The sequence below is a fragment of the Phaseolus vulgaris genome, chromosome 5 (genome assembly GCF_051622355.1).
Source record: "Phaseolus vulgaris cultivar YP4 chromosome 5, ASM5162235v1, whole genome shotgun sequence".
Classification (NCBI taxonomy): Eukaryota; Viridiplantae; Streptophyta; class Magnoliopsida; order Fabales; family Fabaceae; genus Phaseolus; species Phaseolus vulgaris.
This window is the reverse complement of record NC_143502.1, coordinates 39160066-39181711: the sequence shown is the minus strand read 5'-3', so window position 1 is coordinate 39181711 and position 21646 is coordinate 39160066. Positions and strand designations below refer to the sequence as shown.

The following is a 21646-nucleotide window of genomic DNA, read 5'->3' as shown; positions in this document are numbered from 1 at the left end:
TAAATATAAGTTTAAATTGGTTTTTATATTATTTTACAGTCAAAATACATTAATCATTTGCTTAAATGTTGTAATGAATTCTCAACTAACAATGCTATGCACACTGACTTAATTAATTAAAACAATTAAACATAAAAGTTTCAGATATTCAGCATAGTGTTTGCCCCTTGAAATGAAAGGGTAGATAGGTGTTCAATTTCCACAATAATTTAACATTTAATTCCAAGAAGAGTGTGCTTTAATTTGAATGGCAGAATAAACGGCGACGTAACGTTGATCCTATGTTTTCAGTTGAAATTCAAATTGAGTTGACGGAGTGTGGACCGCGTGGCCGTGATGATATATATTATATAAATGGCCATGACATGTATGTAGCATGAGGCTGATGCATGCGATGGCCATGCATGGGATTGGTTTAAAATAATAAAAGAATAAAAAAAATGGAGTAAGCATTATGAAGCGTGCGATAGGTGGTGTGTGTGTGTGTGGCAATTCCGTAGTTCCATGGTTTGTACTTTAGCGCTAGCGATTATTTTGGGGGCATTCTTTCTCTCTCTGTCTCTCCTTTCTCTCTTTTCTCTCTTCTATCGATCTTCACGGCGTGGTTGCTTTTCGATCTCTCTCCCACAAAATTAGGGTTTAGACCTAGATCCGGCCACCTTCATGTTTTGGAAGCTTGCTTCTCTCTCTGCTTCCTCTCCCGTGAGTTTCCACTTTAATCGCGCCAATTCTCCTGCATTTAAACTGAGTTTCAATTCTTCTCTCTCTCTCTCCCTCCATAATTTAAGCGTCACTTAGTTTCATTCAACCATTCCAATGTTATCTTTTAACCATCACTTTCTCTTTCTAATTACCAATTAACTAGTTCTTATTTCACTGCGTTACTGATTAGTTCCATTTTCCGGATCGATTTTCGCTGTTCTCAGTTTCCGCTCTTTTAAATTTATTATATACAGCAACTTGTAGCATGCTCGTTGCTTGTTTTTAACTTTATTTTTTCAATCTGCTGTTTGTTTTTATTGAATCTACTCCAGTGGTTCACTTTATTAGGAGGATCTCAATCAGAGGCAGTTGATGTGTTTTAGCATGCTAATTAATTAACATTTTTTTTCTCTGGAATTACGTCTTGGTTTTTTTTCAGCTGCGGGTATTTTGAATTTGCAGGCTGTCTGCTGTAGGATGTTATTATGTGCATGTTAACCAATGGAAAACACTCGAGCTTTAGTCAAAGCAAACACAAATTAGTGTGAATTTGTGAAAAAGAGGCCACACGATTCTTCTAGAAATTTTTTCTCTTAGCTTTTCGATAGATTTGAATTCAAAGTGTCTATCAGTTCATGACAAGTTGGTTTACTGTTGAGACTACAGTGTTTCTTTTTACAATTCCGTATATGTTGCATGCTTACAGTGGAATTGTAGATTGAATGCCATGCTTGATGGCTGAAAATTTTAAGAGGGCAACTGAATTGACAATTAAAGTCCCTAAGTAGCTTAAAACATGCATACTTAGTTTCTCGTGTTCTCTATGTGTGCTTCTTTGTTACTGTTGAAGTTCATTTTTATGTGATGGTGTTACGCAGGTGGAGGCAATATTAGACAAGGAAAATTTCACTTTGGAAGAGCTTCTGGATGAAGAGGAAGTGATCCAGGAATGCAAGGCCTTAAACAGTCGCCTTATCAACTTGTATGTGTCTGTTTAATTTGAGTCGATTCAGTTTTTTCATTCTCCAGACAAAGAATCTGAATTTCATGCACACACACATATATATTTGAATTGTCCAATTTCTATTTTTGATGCAAATACATAAAGCACAGGCTGGACAGGCGATTACATGTTGTTTCAACCAAATATAATTGATAATTCGCTACTTTTTCCATTTTAGTTTGAGAGATCAAACTCAAGTTGAGCAACTGTTACGGTACATTATTGAAGAACCACCAGAAGATGCTGAAAATAAACGAGCCTTCAAGTATGCAGCTGTTACTGAAAATTTGCTACAAAAGAACTCTTTTAATGTTTCAACTTCATTGAAACCATCTCTGTTTGTAATTTAGGTTTCCATTCATTGCCTGCGAGATTTTTACATGTGAAATTGATGTCATTTTGAAGACCTTGGTTGATGACAAAGAGGTCTACACTTCATCTTCTTTGTGAACTTATTTTTTAGCTTCAAGTCATTTCCCTTTATTGATTTTCCCTTCGCATTCTTGTAATTTCAGCTGATGAACTTATTATTCTCCTTTTTGGAGCCTACTCGCTCACATAGTGCCTTGTTAGCAGGCTACTTTAGTAAGGTATATATAAAGATTCTATTTTTGTTTGCATGACATTTTTGTCAATGTGGCCTATCTGACTTGCATGATACTCATTTCTATGCCATTTTACAGGTTGTTGTTTGCCTAATGATTCGAAAGACAGTTCCACTGATGAATTATGTTCAAGTAAGTAAAACATTGTGCTTTTGAAGTACAGTGGTAGATAGCTTATTCAATTTTAGGGAGGAAAAAAAAAGCTTGATTGATTTTTAAATCTAATCCCTATTATATCTGGAATTAAACAGTTTCTAGTCTGTTCAATAGTTTGGTGTGCATGTTGGATGGTATAGTCTCTTTGTGAAATCTTTAGTTCATGGTTCAACATAATTTCTACAGGCCCATCAGAACGTTTTCCGTCAGCTGGTTGATTTGATAGGAATTACATAACCTTTATATTAAACAGTTTCTAGTCTATTAGTTTGTTGTGCATGTTGCACGCTATGGTTTCCTTGTGAAATTATTCATTCATGGTTCAACATAATTTCTACAGGCCCATCAGAATGTTTTCCGTCAACTGGTTGATTTGATAGGAATTACATCCATTATGGAGGTAAACTTTTACCACTTTGGTTGTATTTATGACAATTCTGAGATCTTGCTGATGTGCTAGAATGGATTCTGAGATAAGTTCTTTTGACAGGTTTTGGTTCGATTAGTAGGTGCTGATGACCATGTGTATCACAATTTTATAGATGTGATGCAATGGTTAGCTGAGAGCAACTTGCTTGAGATGATTATTGATAAATTGAGTCCATCTGTAAGTAAAGCATTTATCCAGGTTTATGTTCCCTTAGCCAGCTTTTACTTGTTTGCTGTGTGATGCTTATGCACTTAGCTCTATGCCTTTTCAGACCGTTAAATGAGATTGAATGTAGCTACATACATTCTTTGATTTTTGGGGATTTTCTAATCCACAAGCCTGACACTGATCACTCTATGATTGCTAGTAGTGGTGTTGTGTTTGCTCCCAAAGTTTGTTTTCTGGTACATAGAAGATGTAATTAATGAAAAGCTCAATTTAGTATTCAATTTTTGTTTTGATGTTTGAATTTGTAGGATTTTAATCACCTTATATTTTGTTGCAAATTATCTCACAAATTTTGCTCTCCTATTTAAACCAGAGTCCTCCTGAAGTTCATGCCAATGCTGCTGAAACATTGTGCACAATAACTAGAAATCCCTCGTCTACTCTAGCAATTAAACTTTCAAGCCCAAGGTTTGTATTGCATGATTTTATGATATTTTCCTCTAATAATTGAATTAAATGATTATATATATGTATATCCTCCCCTCTAATATGTGATTCTGATATAATTATTATATACATTTTATACTTGCAGTCATGTTGCCAAAATATTGGATCATGCACTGGAAGATTCACAGTCAAAGTCTAGCCTTGTGAATTCACTTTCAGTGTGTGTTTCGTTGTTGGATCCCAAAAGATCTGCTATATCATCTCCCCTTTTTCATTCTTTTCGAAGTCAACACATGTATGAGCCACCAATTCCTGTAAACCCAGACACTATCGGTGCAATGCTACCTAAACTCGGTAAGTCCAATTTGTTGTGTTTTTACCCGTGTTCATCATCATGGATTTGGTTTAGTTGTATTGTTATTCTGAATGTTGTGTAACAAAATAAGATGCTGCAACTATTCTTAAAAAAGGTTAAGGTTTTTAAATTTTGAAGTTTCATTGTGGATTTAATTCAGTTGTATTGTTATTCTGAATGTTTTGTAACATAATAAGATGCTGCAATTTTTTTAAAAAAAGGTTAGAGGTTTTTTAATTTTGAAGTTAGTTTTATAACTGTTTTCATTATTGAAGCTTTAAAAGATGTTGTCACTATGTTTTGTTTGGTACAAACAAATTGGTCAAATTATGATAAAGTATTCATATCAAATCATGTGTAAGATTGTTTTTTGTTTGTCTGCAGGTGAATTGCTTACGCTTTTGAATGTATCATCGGATGAAAAAGTGTTGCCTACTACATATGGAGAATTAAGACCTCCACTTGGGAAGCATCGATTGAAGGTTAGTTTTTATTGCTCTCTCAACCAATTATAGGGTAGTTGCTATTACCCATACCTAGGGTGAATTGTCCAACATTTGTTGGCTGCTGATTTGATCATAAATGTTTGCGAATTTGTTTAATATAACAAGGAGGTAATGAATGTTTGATAAGGTACCTTGATGAAAATATGGATACTTTAGTAATCCCTTAACTAGGTTAGTGGTCTGGCCAGTCAATGTTGATTTCTTGTTCCAAAAATTATCTTTGCTGTCTATTTCAAAACTGTTTATGCAATTGTTCTATTCTTATGCAAGGTATTTCTAATATGAATTTTGAATATATTTAATTTTCTGACCTTTCTGCAATTTATTTTAGATTGTTGAGTTCATTGCTGTCCTTCTGAAAACTGGAAATGAAGTGGCAGAAAAAGACATGGTCAATTCAGGAACCATTCAACGAGTCATTGACCTTTTTTTTGAGTAAGCAACTACTACTTTTGTTTTATGTAGTGCATGTTTAGTTGTGTCAGATCAGTCAATGTGGATCCATGATCCACATCCAAGCTGAAGGTACTTTGAATGGATCCCATTTTTCACATCTGAAACGTGGATCCTGTGCTCCAAATGCCAAACCAAATATACACGAAGATGTTTAGAGAAACCTTTCATTTTTTTTAAAAATTTGTAGATATAGAATTATTGCCTATCTTTACTGCCAACCTTTTTTGAACTAATTTGAGCATGCCTTGCTAATACAGGTATCCATATAATAACTCATTACACCATCATGTAGAAAGTATCATATTATCATGTTTGGAGAGTAAATCTGATGCCATTGTTGATCATCTTCTTCGGGAGTGTGACTTAATTGGAAGATTTCTCCAAGCAGACAAACATGCTATTCTATCTGCTGACAAAACTATGGTAAGTGGATGCTTAAATGCTTTGAATCGATATATTGGATGTTTTCATTTTCTTCAATGTTTGATAGAACCTATATGAAGTGCATAGTCAATCATCTCTACGTTGATGCCAAGTCCATTAGAACTGCCTTACTAAATTGTTTTATTTTGCAGCCAACAGTGCTTGCTGCTGGAAAACAGGCGCCACGGGCAGGGAACATTGGGCATATTACTCGAATTATTAACAAACTTGTTCACCTGGCACATAATCGAAGCCTCATACTAACATGTCTTCAGGTTAGCTGCAGATATGATATTTATAGCATCAGGAAAGCCTTGTAGTTTCTGTAGTAATCTATGAAGCTCTGTGAATTATACTTTAAATTGCTTTTGTTGACAAATCTGCTTAGAGTTTATAACTTTTCTCCAAGACTTATCTGAAAGAAGCTTTTGGAGTCTGATAAAACACCAATTAGGGAAATTAATAAAATATAATATGAAAACTGAAATCACAGCAATCTACTTGCTATCCTAGTCACAATAGTCTCCAATCATGTAGATACAGCAATGCACATGCTGTTCCAGAGACAAAAGTCTCCGACAGAGAGTATTCTTTGTTCTCGAATTAACTTCATTTTTCCTAATTACAAATCTTCAACCGGATATATTTACCTAATACATAAGTGCCAGCAGTTATTTTCCACACATAAATGCCACCTGTGCCGCTCTCTATATAGAGCTAACTACCAACAATTATTTTCTACACATAATCCTACAGTTTTTTATACATGCCTATTTTCTAAAGCCATTATTTTGTATGCATAACTGTCTCCAATAAACATCAAAGCTTTATTGCTACCATTGATGGCCCAAAAATTCCTATCTCTATCCAAGAAGCCATGAAAGTGAACATTGGACTGAGGCCATGAGAGGATATTAATGCATTAGAAAGAAACTCAATATGGGAGATTGTTAACAAACCAAGAGACAAAAGGACTATAGGGTGAAATGGATATTTACAGTGAAATATAAGGTAGATGAGACAATAGACAAATAACTAAGCCATATTTGTGACAAAGGGATACACTCAAACTTATGGAATTGACCATTAGGAGCATTTACTCTAGTGGAAAATATGAATTTAGTTTGAGTTCTTGCTTTTGCAACTTATTTTGTTGGAACTTACACTAGTTGAATGTGGAGAATGTCTTTGTGGAGCCTTGAAAAAAGTGTACATGGAGATTGTTCTTGGATTTGAAACTTATAGTGGAAGGAACAAGGTATGCCTCCTAAAGAAGGCCTTATATGGTCTTAAACAATCTCCAAGACATTGGTTTGAGAGATTTACAAAAGCAATGGTTTCCTTTGTATGCATGCAAGCAAAGCCAAGGAAATCATACTTTATTTATAAAGCATCCTCTTACAAGTAAACTCACCATACTGTTGGTCTATGTCGACAATATGATTATAGCAGCAGATGAAGAAAAAGAGAAATTGGCTCAATAGGAAAATTTGACAACCTAATTTGAAATGAAGGATATGAAAAAACTCAAGTATTTCCTTGGAATAGAGGTTGCTTATTCCAAATGTGCAATTTTTATCTCCCAAAGAAATGATTTACTTGATATCCTCAAAGAAACAAATAAGTTGGGATGTAAAACTTCAGTCGTTCCTATTGAACATAATCATAGAATTGTAAATGAAGAGGGTTCTTCTGTAGAAATGACCCACCCAATGTTAGACATCGATAGAAAACCCCTTATTTATCTATCACTTACAAGACCAGCCATTGTGCATGCAGTTAGTGTTGTGAGCCAATTATGCATGATTCAAGAAATGACACATGCATTGATAGAATTCTTTACTACTCAAAGTCAAGCCCAGGAAAGGGCTTACTATTAAGGAAAGAAGACACTCACTGGAAATATACAAGGATGCAAACTATGATGGTTCTTTCATTGACAGAAAATCTACCTATAGGTACTGTATGTTTTTTTGGAGTAATTATGGTAACTTGGAGAAGCAAAAAATAAAAAAGAAAATATCTTGTTCTAGTGTAGAAGCTGTGGTTTGAGCCCTTGCTCAAGGTATGTGCGAAAGACTCTTGATAAAAAGCATACTAGATGAACTTAAAATAATTGTTGACATCTTGTATTGTGATAACGTAACAAGTCAGCTATGAACATTGTTCATGACATGTCATCAAAGATAGTCTTGATAGAGGTCTTGTGGTTACAACCCATAGAGGATCTTCCTTAGGGCAGAGTCCAAGATTTTATTGGAAGGTTGGGAATCATCGATGTCATTTACCAACTTGGAATGTTGTTAAAGCGGATTATTAGGATGAAAATATCGATAATATCTCATTTATTAGGAGAAAAAATATTTAGAAATTTGGTATTCAATTCAACATATTTTTATTTTCTTATTTTAGAGAGTTTGATTGTGACAAATAGAGTTGGTGAGAATGTAATGTGTGATGGTTACCAATAAAATAATTCTTTATTTCCTTATGTAGTTCAGGTCATGACATTTTTTTTGTATATTTGCTGTTATTTTTTCTGTCTATTTTGTTTTATGTGAAATCATGAACAAGCTAACATGTACTTAGAAAGATTATTCTTGCATCTATGATCTTGAAGCTGAACTCACATGTTGAAGTTATTATGCTTTGATAAACTTTAAATATTTCAACCTGATATGTTTAATGTCTGCAGGAAAATAGTGAGTGGAATGAATGGCAAACATCAGTTCTTCAGGAGCGTAATGTAGTTGAGAATGTTCACCGTTGGGCTTGTGGGTAAGCTTTTATCTAAAGCTAAATGCTTAGCAAGGGTTGAATTGGGAGGTTCAACAGCTCCCATTGTAAAGCTTGGTGGGTTTGATTTGGTTGTTGCAATATAATTTACAGGGGACTAAACCATGCCCTTACATTCAGTCTTGTGACCAAAAGTGAGGTTATTTTGGTTAATAAGGTTTGGAGGGCTTGATTTCAGGGATGCTGTTAAATATATAGAGCAGTGGATGTAATTGTTTTGTTGTAAATTATTATTAACTATCAATGTCTTTTGTTTGTGTTATATCTTTACTTTGTTATGTTCTGGGTCTTTCCTATTTTAACTTGTCGTTTTATTTCTCTTTTTTCCTTTGTACAGACGTCCCACTGCTTTACAAGATAGGATGAGGGACAGTGATGATGATGACCTTCATGACAGGGACTATGATGTTGCAGCTTTAGCAAATAATTTGAGCCAGGCTTTTAGATATAAAATTTATGGGAATGAGGATAATGAGGAGGTTTGTAGTAGGGCATCTCTCCCCCCTGTGCCTCTTTTGGCTTAGACCCTGCCAACTTGAATTCTGGACTAATGTTTTTGTTGGCTTGGTTGCAGGAACGTGGCAACCTTGATCGAGATGATGAGGTAGTGGTGCTGTTTACTCTTGGTTACGGTTATAATTTAATTTGATTGTGTGGATCTTGAGAATCAGTCTGGCTCTTTGTTGCTGAGTGATATGTTAACTAATTTGATAACTTCATCGATTATGATCTGTGCAGGATGTCTACTTTGATGATGACTCTGCTCAGGTAGTCATATCATCCCTCAGACTCAGTGATGATCAAGGGAGGTGAGTCAATTTATCATCACTAGAAATAGAGCGTGCTTTCAATTTCAATTGCTTATAGATCTTTCTCCAGTTAGGAATTTCTTCACTTTTACTCATCTTCATCCTTTTTTTGGACTGTTATTGATTAAAAATGTTCACACCCTGTGATAGAAATAGAATATGCTTCCATTTCTTTATCTGAACATATTTTGGTTTTCTTCCCCATGACATGGCTCCTTGACTGTACTTATGCTCTTCTCCCCATCATATGCAAAATTATTGTGAAAGAAGTAGATAGCACAATGACCTATGTGGTTAATTCCCCCTCTACGTTTTTGCTTTCACGCAGAATATAGAAAATTAAGAAATTATTTTAATTTTGTTTCGCAGTAGTCTGTTCACAAACTCCAACTGGTTTGCATTCCAAGATGACAGAATTGGTGATGCAACTGGGGGCACAACATCGTCTGAGATGATGGACGAGATAAACTTGAATGGTGCTGCAAATGGTGGTAACAGTAGTGATGATGAGGTAGTGGTTGGAGAGGATGAAGAATTGACTGAAAGCACAAATAATCTCAATGGTACATCTAACTCAATCACAAACTTAAATGGTGGAACTGGTAGTGATTCCATGAATGGAGACGCCTTGAACTTTGAAAGCAAAAAGGCAAGTGCTTCAAATGATATGGGATTCTTCAGGTTTGAGGCATCTGACAATGAAGAGTTGTTTGGGGAGAGGCCTTTGCCGGAGTGGGTTGGATGGGGTGATCCATCAGATGTTCAAGATGCTGGCTCAAGCATGAATCCATTTGTGGACCATGATGATTCTTCTGTTAGCAACCTTTATACCAAACCTCAAATAGGTAGCCCAAATCCTAGTCCTTCTTCAAATGGGGACTCTGTTCCTTCAAACAGGTCACTAACCCCTAAAGATTCAATTGATGGGTGTGTTGACACTAGTCAAAGATCAATGGTAGTACCATCACTCTTTGAAGAAGATGTTGAATTTGTAGGTGTAGAATTAGAAGGTACCGAGAAGGCTATGGAACAGGCTTTGAAAGAGGGGATAGTTGGAGAGGCAGGACCGTTGAAAAGAAACATGGTTTCTAAAGTGCCAGAAAAAGAAAGTTCTGATGAGGGTGGTCCTGGAATAAAGGAATTCAATGATGCAAATTACTGGAGGGTTGACCAGGAAGTTGCTGTTCTGGAGTGACATGGACATTATGGTAAATCTTGTTTGTATCAAAAGTTAGACCAACACCAGTGGACCCTATTCTTGGTTCGCAGGAGCGAATGCAGCAAATTAATGTACAGTATATTTTTGTTTCAATTATGCCCTATTTCTGTTGTTCACGCTAATTAGAGATTAAGCTTGTTTGTTATTCTAAGTTTTGCCTCTTCCTGTAAGTGATTTATGGGCTTTCCCTCATTTATCGAATTTATTCTGCTCTTCATTTTGGGCTCATTTCAACATTGATGATGATTTGCCATCAGGTATGTAGCTGTCAGTAAATGTTCCCTTGGAGGACTTGTTTTTAATTCGTTGAGGACGCTATGCTTAATTAGTGTTGTGAAATGCATTATGGAGGATATACTCTCATAATTTGCTTGCCAATGTGATTGTGTATTTTTATGTTTTCGACATGGTGAATTTTGCCAAGTCTCTGCAAACACCATGGTAACGCCGGCATCTGGTTAATGAATCGGCTGACCAATGAGCCATAGAATTGCTCATTTATCATTTTATCAAGGTAACATTCTTCTAAGCATGTGGTCCGCACTTTGGTCGTCTTCAGGTTTATTAGAATGAAAAAATATTTGTTGGGAAGATTTGGTCATTTATCTCAATGCCTTACGTTATTAGTCATTATCTTTTGGTTAAGAGATCTGGTTAAAAAATAATTCAATTCGTAGCTACTGGTTCATCTCATGATTTTGAACAAATTAGATTCCAACTTTGATTATTTATTTATTTATTTATGAAAAAGCTAATTAAGTAAAAAATTATTATTATATTTCAAGGTGTTAATTTTTTTATTAACAAATGTTCTTCATCAGTAAAACTCGTAGCATAGATATGCTGTTTTTTTTTTCTTTAGAGGACTATTTTTAAGGTAAAATTTAGTACAAACTTGAGTCTTAAATGTAATTGTATATGCAAAATTTAAATATTAAAATAGTGATTAAGTTGAAACTATTTTTTGTTAACTAGTCTTGTTTTTAGGTTAGAGCGTGCTGGATTTCATACAATTTTATTGTTTAAACATTAAGTAATGGATATTATATTTACTAGCGGAAACACAGGCGTTAAATGCATCTAATTTTTTTTATTATTACTATATTGTATGTTATTTTGTGTATTCATATCTTTTAAATATCAAATATTACTAAGTAAAAAGAAGATAAAAACATTTTCGCTCATCATTTGAGTTTTAACCTACTATTTTAATAATTAAGTGTAGTAAAAAATATATTAAACAAATTTAAATTTATAACACAATACACATAACCAATTTTAATTTGTTGTTACTAACATAAAACTAAAAAAGAAAAATATAATAATGAAAAAAAAAATAATAAGATAAGAAACTCGGTAACAAATCTTAAAAAAATATTTATTTTCTAATTTCTTTCCTCATTCATCATCCCATGTCCACATCAACAATGATGTCAAGTTAACTTTGTAACTTAAAGAAATTAAGTCATCATTCTTGTGAATCACTAATTTTGATTTGTTGTTACTAACATACAACTAAAAAAAAGAGAAATATAATAATGAAAAGAAAAAAAGAAGAAGAATAAGATGAGAAATTCTATAACAAACCTTAAGAAAATATTTATTTTCTAACCCCTTTCATCTCTCCGCAAGAATGTCATATTCAGAACGCATTCATCCTCCCTGTCGATGCCCACATCAACAATGGTATCAAGGATAACTCTGTACCTGTGCAGTATTCCGCCTTCGGTGTACGAAAATGAAAATAAAAATGAGTAACATTAACAATTAAACAACCAACCAAGAAAAGAAAACAGATACTAACGTGGGATGCGTGCTCTTCTTCTTACTCTTATCTTGAAGAATGAATCTTTTTATCTAATGGAACAGAAGAGATAAAATGAAAAAGAGGAAGGAGAGAAAAATGATAATAAAAATTCCAAATATAAATTCAAATTGAAAAAAAAAGTGAGTGAAAACGGAAGAAATAAAGATATATTTCAAAAAATTAAATTTAAAATTGTTTTATGTTAAAAAAATATATCCGGATAACTGTTTTAATATTTACAAAATTATAAAATAACTAAAAATAATATATAAAAAACAGTTATATATATCAAAAATAGTTATGGAAGCATAAATGTATATAAGAAACAGTTATAGGAGAATTCCCATTATATATAGGTATAAATTATTGCATATAGTTTTGTTATTTTCCTTATCATTGTTATATGCACAATAAAGAACGTCAACAAAAATTATCACAATACAATTGTGGAAAACATTCTTTATTTCATGTTGTTTCGAAGTAACCTAGTTTTTATGTAACAACCAAACTCCACCTCAAGTTTAATTTAGTTAAATACAAGATGCTTGTTATTTGATATGAAGGTATTATTTTTAATATTTAAAAATCGTTAACTTTTTTTGCACAAACAATTTTTCCCAACAAATGCTGTGTTAATAAAAGACTCGTATTATAAGGATCAATCTAAAATATTTGAAAACTAAAATACAATATAAGTCTTACCAATGTGGTTTTGTAGATCCTTAATTGAGTCCCAAGAAAAAGGGTATATAGCATGCTCTAGAAAGTTATCGTTTCTGAGGGAGCGATAAGAGAATAGTACCCATGTATGGGACTCCGACCACACTACAAACTCTATTAATCTATTATTTATCTCAACTCTATTTATGAAATTTTAATAAAAATATTTTATTTGTGTAAAGATAATTTTTTTAATAATTTTAACTCAAATAAAATACTTATGTTAATATTTCAAAATGATTTGCTTAAATAAAACTTATATTTTACTATCTTACTCATTAAAATATAATGAAAAATCTTAATGATTATACTCTATTAATGACTATAATGTTTTGATTATTACTATTACACTTCCTTCTATTATTAATTTAACTACTATACTTACATTTTATTGTTTTAATTATTCAATTATTATTTTTCATTTCTAATAAAATATTTATTATTTACTAAGAATTGATAATTATTTTAAGCTATAATGAAAAAAAACTACAAAGTATTAGTTCAAAACTAATTTATATAAAAAATTTAAAAGATTAAAATAAATTTAAAAAATACAGTTTTTAATGATTGAAAATATATAATTACTTTTAATATTAAAATTTGGTTCAATAACTAATTATATTTTTATTTATCTTACAAGTTTTAATCAGTTTGTTAACTAGTTTACTAATTTTAACAAACATAGCATTTGCATCATGCGAAATAAATAAAATTATCATCGTCAATATATAATAATAGTACTGGTTATTACAGTCGACTTTTATTGTAACTTTTAAAATCATTTTAATTTTAAAACTATTTTATATTATTAAATAATTTATTTTCTCAAATAATAATACCGAACCCCCGAAGTGATGTAATGGAATTATAATCACAAAGATACAATATTACAAATTAAATCTTAAATAAGAATTGTGTATTCTGCTTTGTATAGAGTTGGGAGTATAGATTCTTCAATATAGCAAAAGTGATGGTATGATATTTAAATCACAAAAATATAATTTAAATTAAATAATTAGAGAAATATAGCTTGAAGTAATTTAAACTGACAGATCAAAACTATAGGGTTCACAGCAAGAAAACATAAATATGAAGAGAAAGGAAAGAATATAGAGAAAGTAATAAATGTTACAAATGATGTTATGAAAAAAAAAAGTAAAGAGAAAGTGAATGTTTTATAAATTATGGACTACAAATGAATGAATAAAATTTGTTTCATAGTGTACCACTCAGCACAGGTATCTTGATTTATATGCTTTACAGTGATTAATATTACTCTGTTTTTTTTTTTTGCTGGAGCAGATTAAAGTAATGTTAGTGTCATTCCAGTCCCTAAATACTATGGGAAAAATGTTTGAGTATTTATACAAAAAAAATAATAATATGTGATGTTCAATGGTTCAGGAAGAATGAAATTTTCAAGTAAAAGTATAGGTGCACAAAATTACTTATAATTTTGAAAGAAAAAGTGTAATGATAAAAGAACACATATATCAAGGTCTGACCATTCCATTACTAGGTTTGGACAATTTTATCTTATCTTTTTTTTTTTCCATTTTTTCAATGACATATTTTATTTATTTTAAATTTTAAAATTTGAAATACAATTTTATATTTTAAATTTTAGAGTTTAAAAGATATTTTTTAATTTGAATATACATTTTAAACATTAGAATTCAGTACACAAAATTGTGTTTCAAATACTAGAGTTTGAAAAATCCGGATTATAAAATTCGAAAAGAAAAAAAAAATCCTACAGTTTTGTCAGGGTAATTTGGAATTGAGAGATTTATGAATGTGCAGGAAGAAGAAAATATGGAGGTGAGGAAGAAATTGTCCCCAGTTTGTAACTGAGGCTGCTTCTTCCGGTACCTCCATACCTTCTTGTGCCACCCCATAAATTTTTCTTATTCCAAAAATACCCTTTTCAATATTCTGGATTACATAATCTAGAAATTTTTTTTAGATTCAAAATTAGCTTTCGGATTATGTAATCCGGAAGTCTTTTGTGATTAGCTTCTGGATTACATAATCCGGAAGTCTTTTCTATACATAAGATTAGCTTCTGGATTATGTAATCCGGAAGTCTTTTTTTCAGATGTGTTATTAGCTTCCGGATTACATAATCCAGAAGTCTTTTCTAAATATGAAATTAATTTCTGAATTATGTAATCCATTACATAATCCATAGGCTTATTATTTCAAATCCAAGAGGGTGAAAAAAAGAGGATAAAATGGTATTTTCATATTTAGTATGGGGGTGGCACAAGAAGGTATGGAGGTGTAGGAAGAAAGAGCCTGTAACTCATTAGGTGGAGCCCAGAAAAATATAAAATGTTGGGCTAACATTTCTCCACGAGGCTCCTGGCCCACTATACCTCTATGCTTATTGCAACTCCAAATAACTACATTCCATTGTGTTAGACCACTTTTAAGCTTATTTAATGTAAAATTCATATAGTTAATCAATTTAGATTCATGTGATGGATTTTAAATATAAATTGATAAATTCATTTTAACCACATCTCTATTTAATATAAAATCTTAAACATATCTTCTTACACTAAGAATGAGGCATATCAAACCTTCTAATACTAAAACAGAACAGAAAATATGAATTTAAATTTAAATCAATCTTATATTATAAATTTATGATAAAAAAATTTATTATAATTTACAGTCTTTATTTTATTATATTTTCAAATTATTTTTTTATCTTAAACACTTGTTATACACGATAATTATCGTGATTAATTATAATAAAAATTGTTTAATTTAAATAATAGGTGGTGATACATTGACATTATCAAGCATAAAAACATTCCCTTAACATTCAAATAATTTAATATTTTAATTTTTTTAATTTAAAATATTATTATATGATGAGTGTTTTTTCCTATGAAGAAACTCCATGTAAATTAAAAATGGTGAGTTTTGAAAAAGTGAGTAATGTTATTATGATGATCTTTGACTAACACTACTATGTTTCACATTTTCTATTGCAATATGCTTTAACTTTTTTCTTCTTTCTTCCTTAGAATTACTTTTTGTTTAATGCATATCTAAATCTTTTTTTTATCTGCTTCATTTGATTCATCATCATCAAGTCAATTCCACTTTTCTGTTCAACAAAATAATCACAGTAACGACCACAATCATGAATATGTTGCCTTTATCTATCAATTGATTTCAAAAGCACAAACAAAAACTAACACATATAACAAATCATTTTTCAATAAGCACTACAGAAGAAGAAAAAAGTTCTGTCTTTGTATTATGCAATGTTCGCCACCACAGTTATATGAGTTATTACTTTTCTACGTTTTAATTACGCTTTCAATGTCACATACCAGCTCCTTCAAACCATATATCATTATTACATTAGATTTTCTTTTACATCATCATTATTCGAGTTCTATTATATAGTTTATTTAACAGGAAATCGTGAACCAAAACATATTATAACCTTAAAACATTCAACCAAACTCATTATAATAATAATCGGTTAACCCAAAAAGAAAAAAAGGAGAAAGAAAATTTACAAAAATGGCTCACCGTCCCAACAGTGGTGGGTGTTGCATCTCAATCTCAGCATAGTGGTGCGTGAAACACTTATTAGTTATCGCAAGAAAATATAAAAATTATTATTATTTTTCTTCCACTTATTGTTTGATTTGGCGATAAAAATTATTGTATAAAATATTGTAAAATTAATGTGAAAAAGTCATTTTGTATTTAAGAATGATATCTATTTTTGTTTTGTTGGAATTGTGTTAGTGGATAATGTTTGCAAGTGTTGATAAAGTCTGAAAGCCTATTTTGTTGATATTAAATTCTTAGGATCCATGGAAGAAAGTAGGAAAAGAAAAGAAAAGAAATTGATATGCAGGAAGGGAAGGGAAGATGGGTGTTATCCCAATGCAAAGAAAACAACATCCACAAACTACGGTTTTGTAACTGAAAACAAGGCCATTCAACTTCTTGGAACCTGAATTCCTTGTTTTTGCACCTTGTGAATTGCATGTCCCCATCCTCTTCTTCTTTTCATACTCTTTCAACCCTTTCATCATTTGACTATTCTTGCACTACGTTTTAAGATTCAATGTTCATAACACTTTGTTTATGTTTATATTTAATATATATATATATATATATATATATATATATTCCTCATTTAGTCATTAATGTTTAAATAAAAACTATTAAGTTATATAACAGGAGGTTGAGTATCGCAGCTGTGTTTCTATTAGAGAGATGATACCTAGGTAACTATTAAAGAGCCTTGTCTTCTTCTTTCCTTTGTGCAGGTTGCTAACACTTAGTTGTAATCTTTCTAGCCTTCGTGCTACTCCTTCGACTTTCGTTCTCTCAGTCTTGGGTGAGTACCAAATGGGGGAGGTATCTGCAGAAGACACTCCAATGTTCAAGTCAGTAAAGAGGATATTCGGCACTCGGAGGTGTACAGTAATAATGACATAGTAATACTGACGTACCTTTCTTCTTGGAATGTGTGCTATTTATATTATTTTAATGGACTTACCTTATTGGGTCTGATTAGTGGAATGGACCGCACTTAAGGGCATATTACCTAATTCTTAATGGTAGGTTAGCTTTATTGACCTTGGATTGAGCGTTAAATGGATTAAGTGTGTCGATCGATCTGCCCATCCGTGCAGGTCTCGATCAGCTCGGTTAAAAAGATCGAGTCATGATAATGAACGGTCTATCCATACCAGTACTACAACCAAACACCATATAGTACTACAACCAAACACCATATGATTAATAAAAATCAAAATATTTTAATTATAAAATAGAAAAATATAAAATAATGATCTATCTTAATACCGTACAAAGACCCCTAAACCCAAAATATTAAGAATAAAGTTAGTAAATATAAAATACAAAATGTAAATATATAAGGTTGATAAAGTTAAATAAAAAAACAATATAAATAGAAAAGTATAGTATTTATTTAGAAAAATAATTTCTTAATCAAATTGATTTTAAAGTACACACCTACTTACGTGATAAAACTAATATCTACCTGTTCAAGAAAACCAAAATCTACCTGTTTAAGAGTAATCTACCTGTTCAAGAGAACCAACCTTCATCTCTCAGAAGAAACTGTAAGGTTTTAAAGAAAAGATTATTAAAATCTATTAGAGAATGAAGGAGGAAAGACAAGAAATATTGTAGTAATTATATTATCTTATTGAAATTCTTGTAGTTAAAATTCTAAACTAGTTAATATCTGAATTACAATGATTCACTTAAACTCAATTCACATCTATAGCTGAATTTTGATTTTGAAGATTTAAAAGGAAAGAAGAAAGGTCATAAAAATGGGGAAAGCAAAAGGCTCGTCCATCAAAACGGTGACACTAACACATGAATATGTCTGTTCCACTCCCGCGTGTGGCTATGACTTAGGACTCACCAAAACACTGAGGTTAAGGTGGTTTTCTCGGGATTGGGATGAACCTGTCTCTCCTCACTCTTCAATGTCTCACCCACAAATACCATTCATTCATTTCAATTCAATTCAGAACCCCATTTCATGCACTACACTCAATATAACAACATCAATTCAGACCAAATCCTATTTTCCTCGTTAATCTTTCACAAAAACTGTTTCAAAACCTGGCCACATATCATGTTTTCTGGTTTCAAATCCCAATCTCTGATTCTGATCTAAAACACCCTCAAATTCAACTGCTACTCAAGTTGTTCACCACTGCCACCACATAATCCTATTAATTAATTCACATTTAGCTTTTAAAACTCTGCCTCAAATTCAATTCTTTCAGATAATACATTTGCCCTCTTCGCAACTGGTTTTCATCCAAACATATGCATTGACACAGCATCCAGATTAAATTATAATGACTAGACATCATGTTTTAGTGAGAAATCTTAATTATTATGTCTCATCTATAATTTTTATTTAAGAATTTTTGTGTTTGTAATAAAATTGTAACAAACAAAATAAAAATATAATTAGTTGTCCGTGTGGATGTAGGTTGCAGATTGGTGACCGAACCACGTTAAATCTTGTGTTATTTATTTTCTGCATTTGATTCGTGATTGTGTGTTGCTTCGTATGTTTTTTCTATCAACTATATCATTCAAATTGATTCATTAATTTTTGCCATGACATTTTCAAGTTTTAATTTGAAAATTCGGAAGATGATCAATGAAATTGACAATTATTCAGTGCTGAGTGGGACTAACCTTTAACAAGATCTGGATTTTTAAACAAAATCACATTATATAAAATACAAAAATGAGGATGGTTTATTATTGGGTGGTGATAAGTTGATAAACTTGCAACGTATTACAACAATTTTTTTCATTAAAATAGAATAATTATGAAATTACATTGTGTTATATGATAGTTATAAACTCATATCTTGTGATTGTACCGTTATCAAAATAATATTTTTATTATTATTTTTATTTTAAAAATAGCTGAAGAAAGAACAAATCTTTTATTAAAATAGAAAAAAATTAAAATTATATTATATCACATCAAAGTTCTATTAAGTAACATTTTCCTTTATTATTTCTACTTTCAAAATAGGAGAAGACACTGTTGGCACGAGTGGTACATGTAATTGTTCTTAGTTTACAATTGAAGAATAAGTTTAAAAACAGAAAGGGTGGTTCGAGTTTGTTGACTTTGGTTTGTTTGAATGAATTGGTGGTTGGGTTTAGGTAAATGGTGCATATATTCCATCATGTGTCAGTAGCTTGCGGCTTGTGCTATGTTTCAAATACCATTAATGTCATTCTAATTCACAAATAGACAAACTATTCCTTTTACCTTTTTACTATCTCCCTTTATTTATCATTCATCAATCTCATTCTCTAAACTTCCATGGATGGACCTTCATATACTATTTCTTATGATTTCAACTTTCTTCACACAATTTCATAAACTCATTTCAGGCATGCTTCACCTTAATTAATATATATTTTTACCCTTAATTTTCTTTGGATACTTTAAAGAAACAAATATTTATAAATTATGTTGGTTATTATAATTTCATGAATGTGAAAGTTTGATTAATGTAAAATTCAAATGATAAATTTGTTCTTCTTATTTTTCAAAATTAAAGAATTTCGATACATCGTATTCAATTTGTTACAAATAATAATATTAACTAAAGTTAATTGTGAAATATTATTTTGTACAAAAATAGTCATTGATATTATATCTCTTATAAACATGTAGTGATTTTTGTAAATGTATCGATTGGGGAGGACAATCTTAGAACCTCCACTGTCGAATACCGATCGATCGACTTGTACAAAATACATCAAGATAAAAAGAATAATTAACACATGTTAAATTAGGTAATATACTTTTAATTATAATTATGCATGCTAATTATGGCTCATATGTAAGAGAATCATCACAAGTGTATGAACCATTGTAAGAAAATCATTAAATATAAAGTAATTTTAGAAATAAAAACAATTAGTTACTATATAAACTAAATTAGAAATTATTTTATAAACGAAAAAAGTATTGGATCTAAAGTAGTTTTTATTATTAATAAAAATTTATAAAGTTGTTTCTATTATTAATAAAAAAATATTTATAAAATAGTTTCTAATTGGTATCTAACCATTAGTTACCAATGCTTTAAATACTAACTACTTTATATTCTAAATTAGTCTATATTATTCTTTCAGCGACTAATATAGAATCTAAAATATTAGTAGCTAATTTAAATACCAATTTAGAAACTATTTTATATTTTTTTATTAATAATAGAAACAACTTTAGATACCAATAATTTTGTAATCTATGAGATAACATCTAATTTAAACAATAATGTAACTAATTATTTTTTGTTTTTACATTTAGTTGCTATTTAATGATAGTGAATAGACAAAATAGACAATGGAAAGATACGTAATTATTAGAACATTAATAACACTCGAATATACTCATTTAAACGTCGGATAACCTTTTACATATGCACTCCTTATCGAGAATCGAAACCCGAACCTTAAAAGAAGTAGAGGAAAGGAAGGAAAAATGTGACCAAAGGAAAGAAAAAACTTAACAGGATCAGATAAATTACTTGTTCAACTGATTGTAATTACTGTCTCAACCCCTTAAAAACCAATAAGCAATTAGATGACATATTAACGTTATAATCAAAATTGCTTAAATTTGAAAATTGATAACCAAATCTGAAATTAAAATTTTATAAGGATCGAAATTGTAGATTTATAAATATATGCAACCAAAAGTGGATTTAAATCTATAAATCTTTAACCTTAATTATTAAATGATATAAAATTATTTTAATATACTAATAAAAAGACCTACTATACAAATTAATAGGTTTTTTTTTTATCAATGGTTTGTCGACTGACATTTTTCTTTCTTTATCTTCCTAAAGTCTAGATAACCACCAATTTAATAGAATAATTTTTAAAACAATTGTTATAAAAGTAATCTTTATTATATTACAATTTTTGTATGAAATGAGACGGTATAAACATTTTATATTAAATTTCCATGTACTAATTATTCCAAAATTGAACTCAATACAGCAACAAAGCCAAGAGACTAATCCACTGCTGGAAAGGTGAATAAAATTGCACCTTCTATGAGTTGTTTATCACGAAAATGGTAGAAAATACGATTTAAAAAAAACATTTCATTCTCTTCGCATATAATAAAATATATAGAAAGTGAAAATGTTATATAATTAACCTGATAATTAGATAGTTAATATTTACATTACATAATTAATTACGTCATTAATATGTACTTTATTAATTATGTTATATATATTTTATTAATATTTACTTTAATTTTAGTATAGTAATAATAAACAATCAGAAATAAGATTAAAATAATAAATAAATTTATTTTAAAACATTTATTTCATCTAATTTAAATAACTTCCTTTTCATTATCTTTTTCCTTTTTCCATCACCATTCCAAACAAAGGTATGAAAGTCAAAACCTAAACTTAAAGTCAATATAAAAAACCAGAATCCTTAAACCTTGTGAAAGA

The 21646-nt window shown here is 30.6% G+C and overlaps 1 protein-coding gene across 5 annotated transcripts; it reads left to right on the top strand.

Annotated features, from left to right (window-relative positions):
- Window positions 1-445: 445 nt before the first annotated feature.
- On the top strand, window positions 446-10292 carry LOC137835724 (uncharacterized). Of its 5 annotated transcripts, XR_016521227.1 has the most exons (20): window positions 484-702; window positions 1581-1684; window positions 1884-1970; window positions 2056-2131; window positions 2221-2295; window positions 2389-2442; window positions 2807-2866; window positions 2957-3073; window positions 3438-3532; window positions 3657-3865; window positions 4251-4348; window positions 4704-4807; window positions 5086-5251; window positions 5404-5526; window positions 7947-8029; window positions 8141-8255; window positions 8385-8526; window positions 8622-8651; window positions 8786-8856; window positions 9226-10292. XR_016521227.1 is itself a non-coding variant. In XM_068644354.1 (19 exons), exons 1-19 carry the CDS (start codon window positions 664-666, stop codon window positions 10049-10051), a joined length of 2559 nt encoding a protein of 852 aa, XP_068500455.1. In that variant the 5' UTR covers window positions 446-663; the 3' UTR covers window positions 10052-10292. The 5 variants fall into 5 exon arrangements, 4 of the variants coding, with proteins under 4 accessions (XP_068500455.1, XP_068500456.1, XP_090158964.1 ...); XM_068644354.1 differs by lacking the exon at window positions 8141-8255 and having other exon boundaries at window positions 446-702; XM_068644355.1 differs by lacking the exon at window positions 8141-8255 and having other exon boundaries at window positions 9229-10292.
- Window positions 10293-21646: the final 11354 nt, after the last annotated feature.

Excerpts from the sequence above, each read along its gene's own strand:
- LOC137835724 (XM_068644354.1), top strand. The coding sequence starts at position 664 with ATGTTTTGGAAGCTTGCTTCTCTCTCTGCTTCCTCTCCC. Across the intron at positions 2,132-2,220 it reads CCTTGGTTGATGACAAAGAG|CTGATGAACTTATTATTCTC; the intron begins GTCTACACTTCA and ends TTGTAATTTCAG. Across the intron at positions 8,030-8,384 it reads GTTCACCGTTGGGCTTGTGG|ACGTCCCACTGCTTTACAAG; the intron begins GTAAGCTTTTAT and ends TCCTTTGTACAG.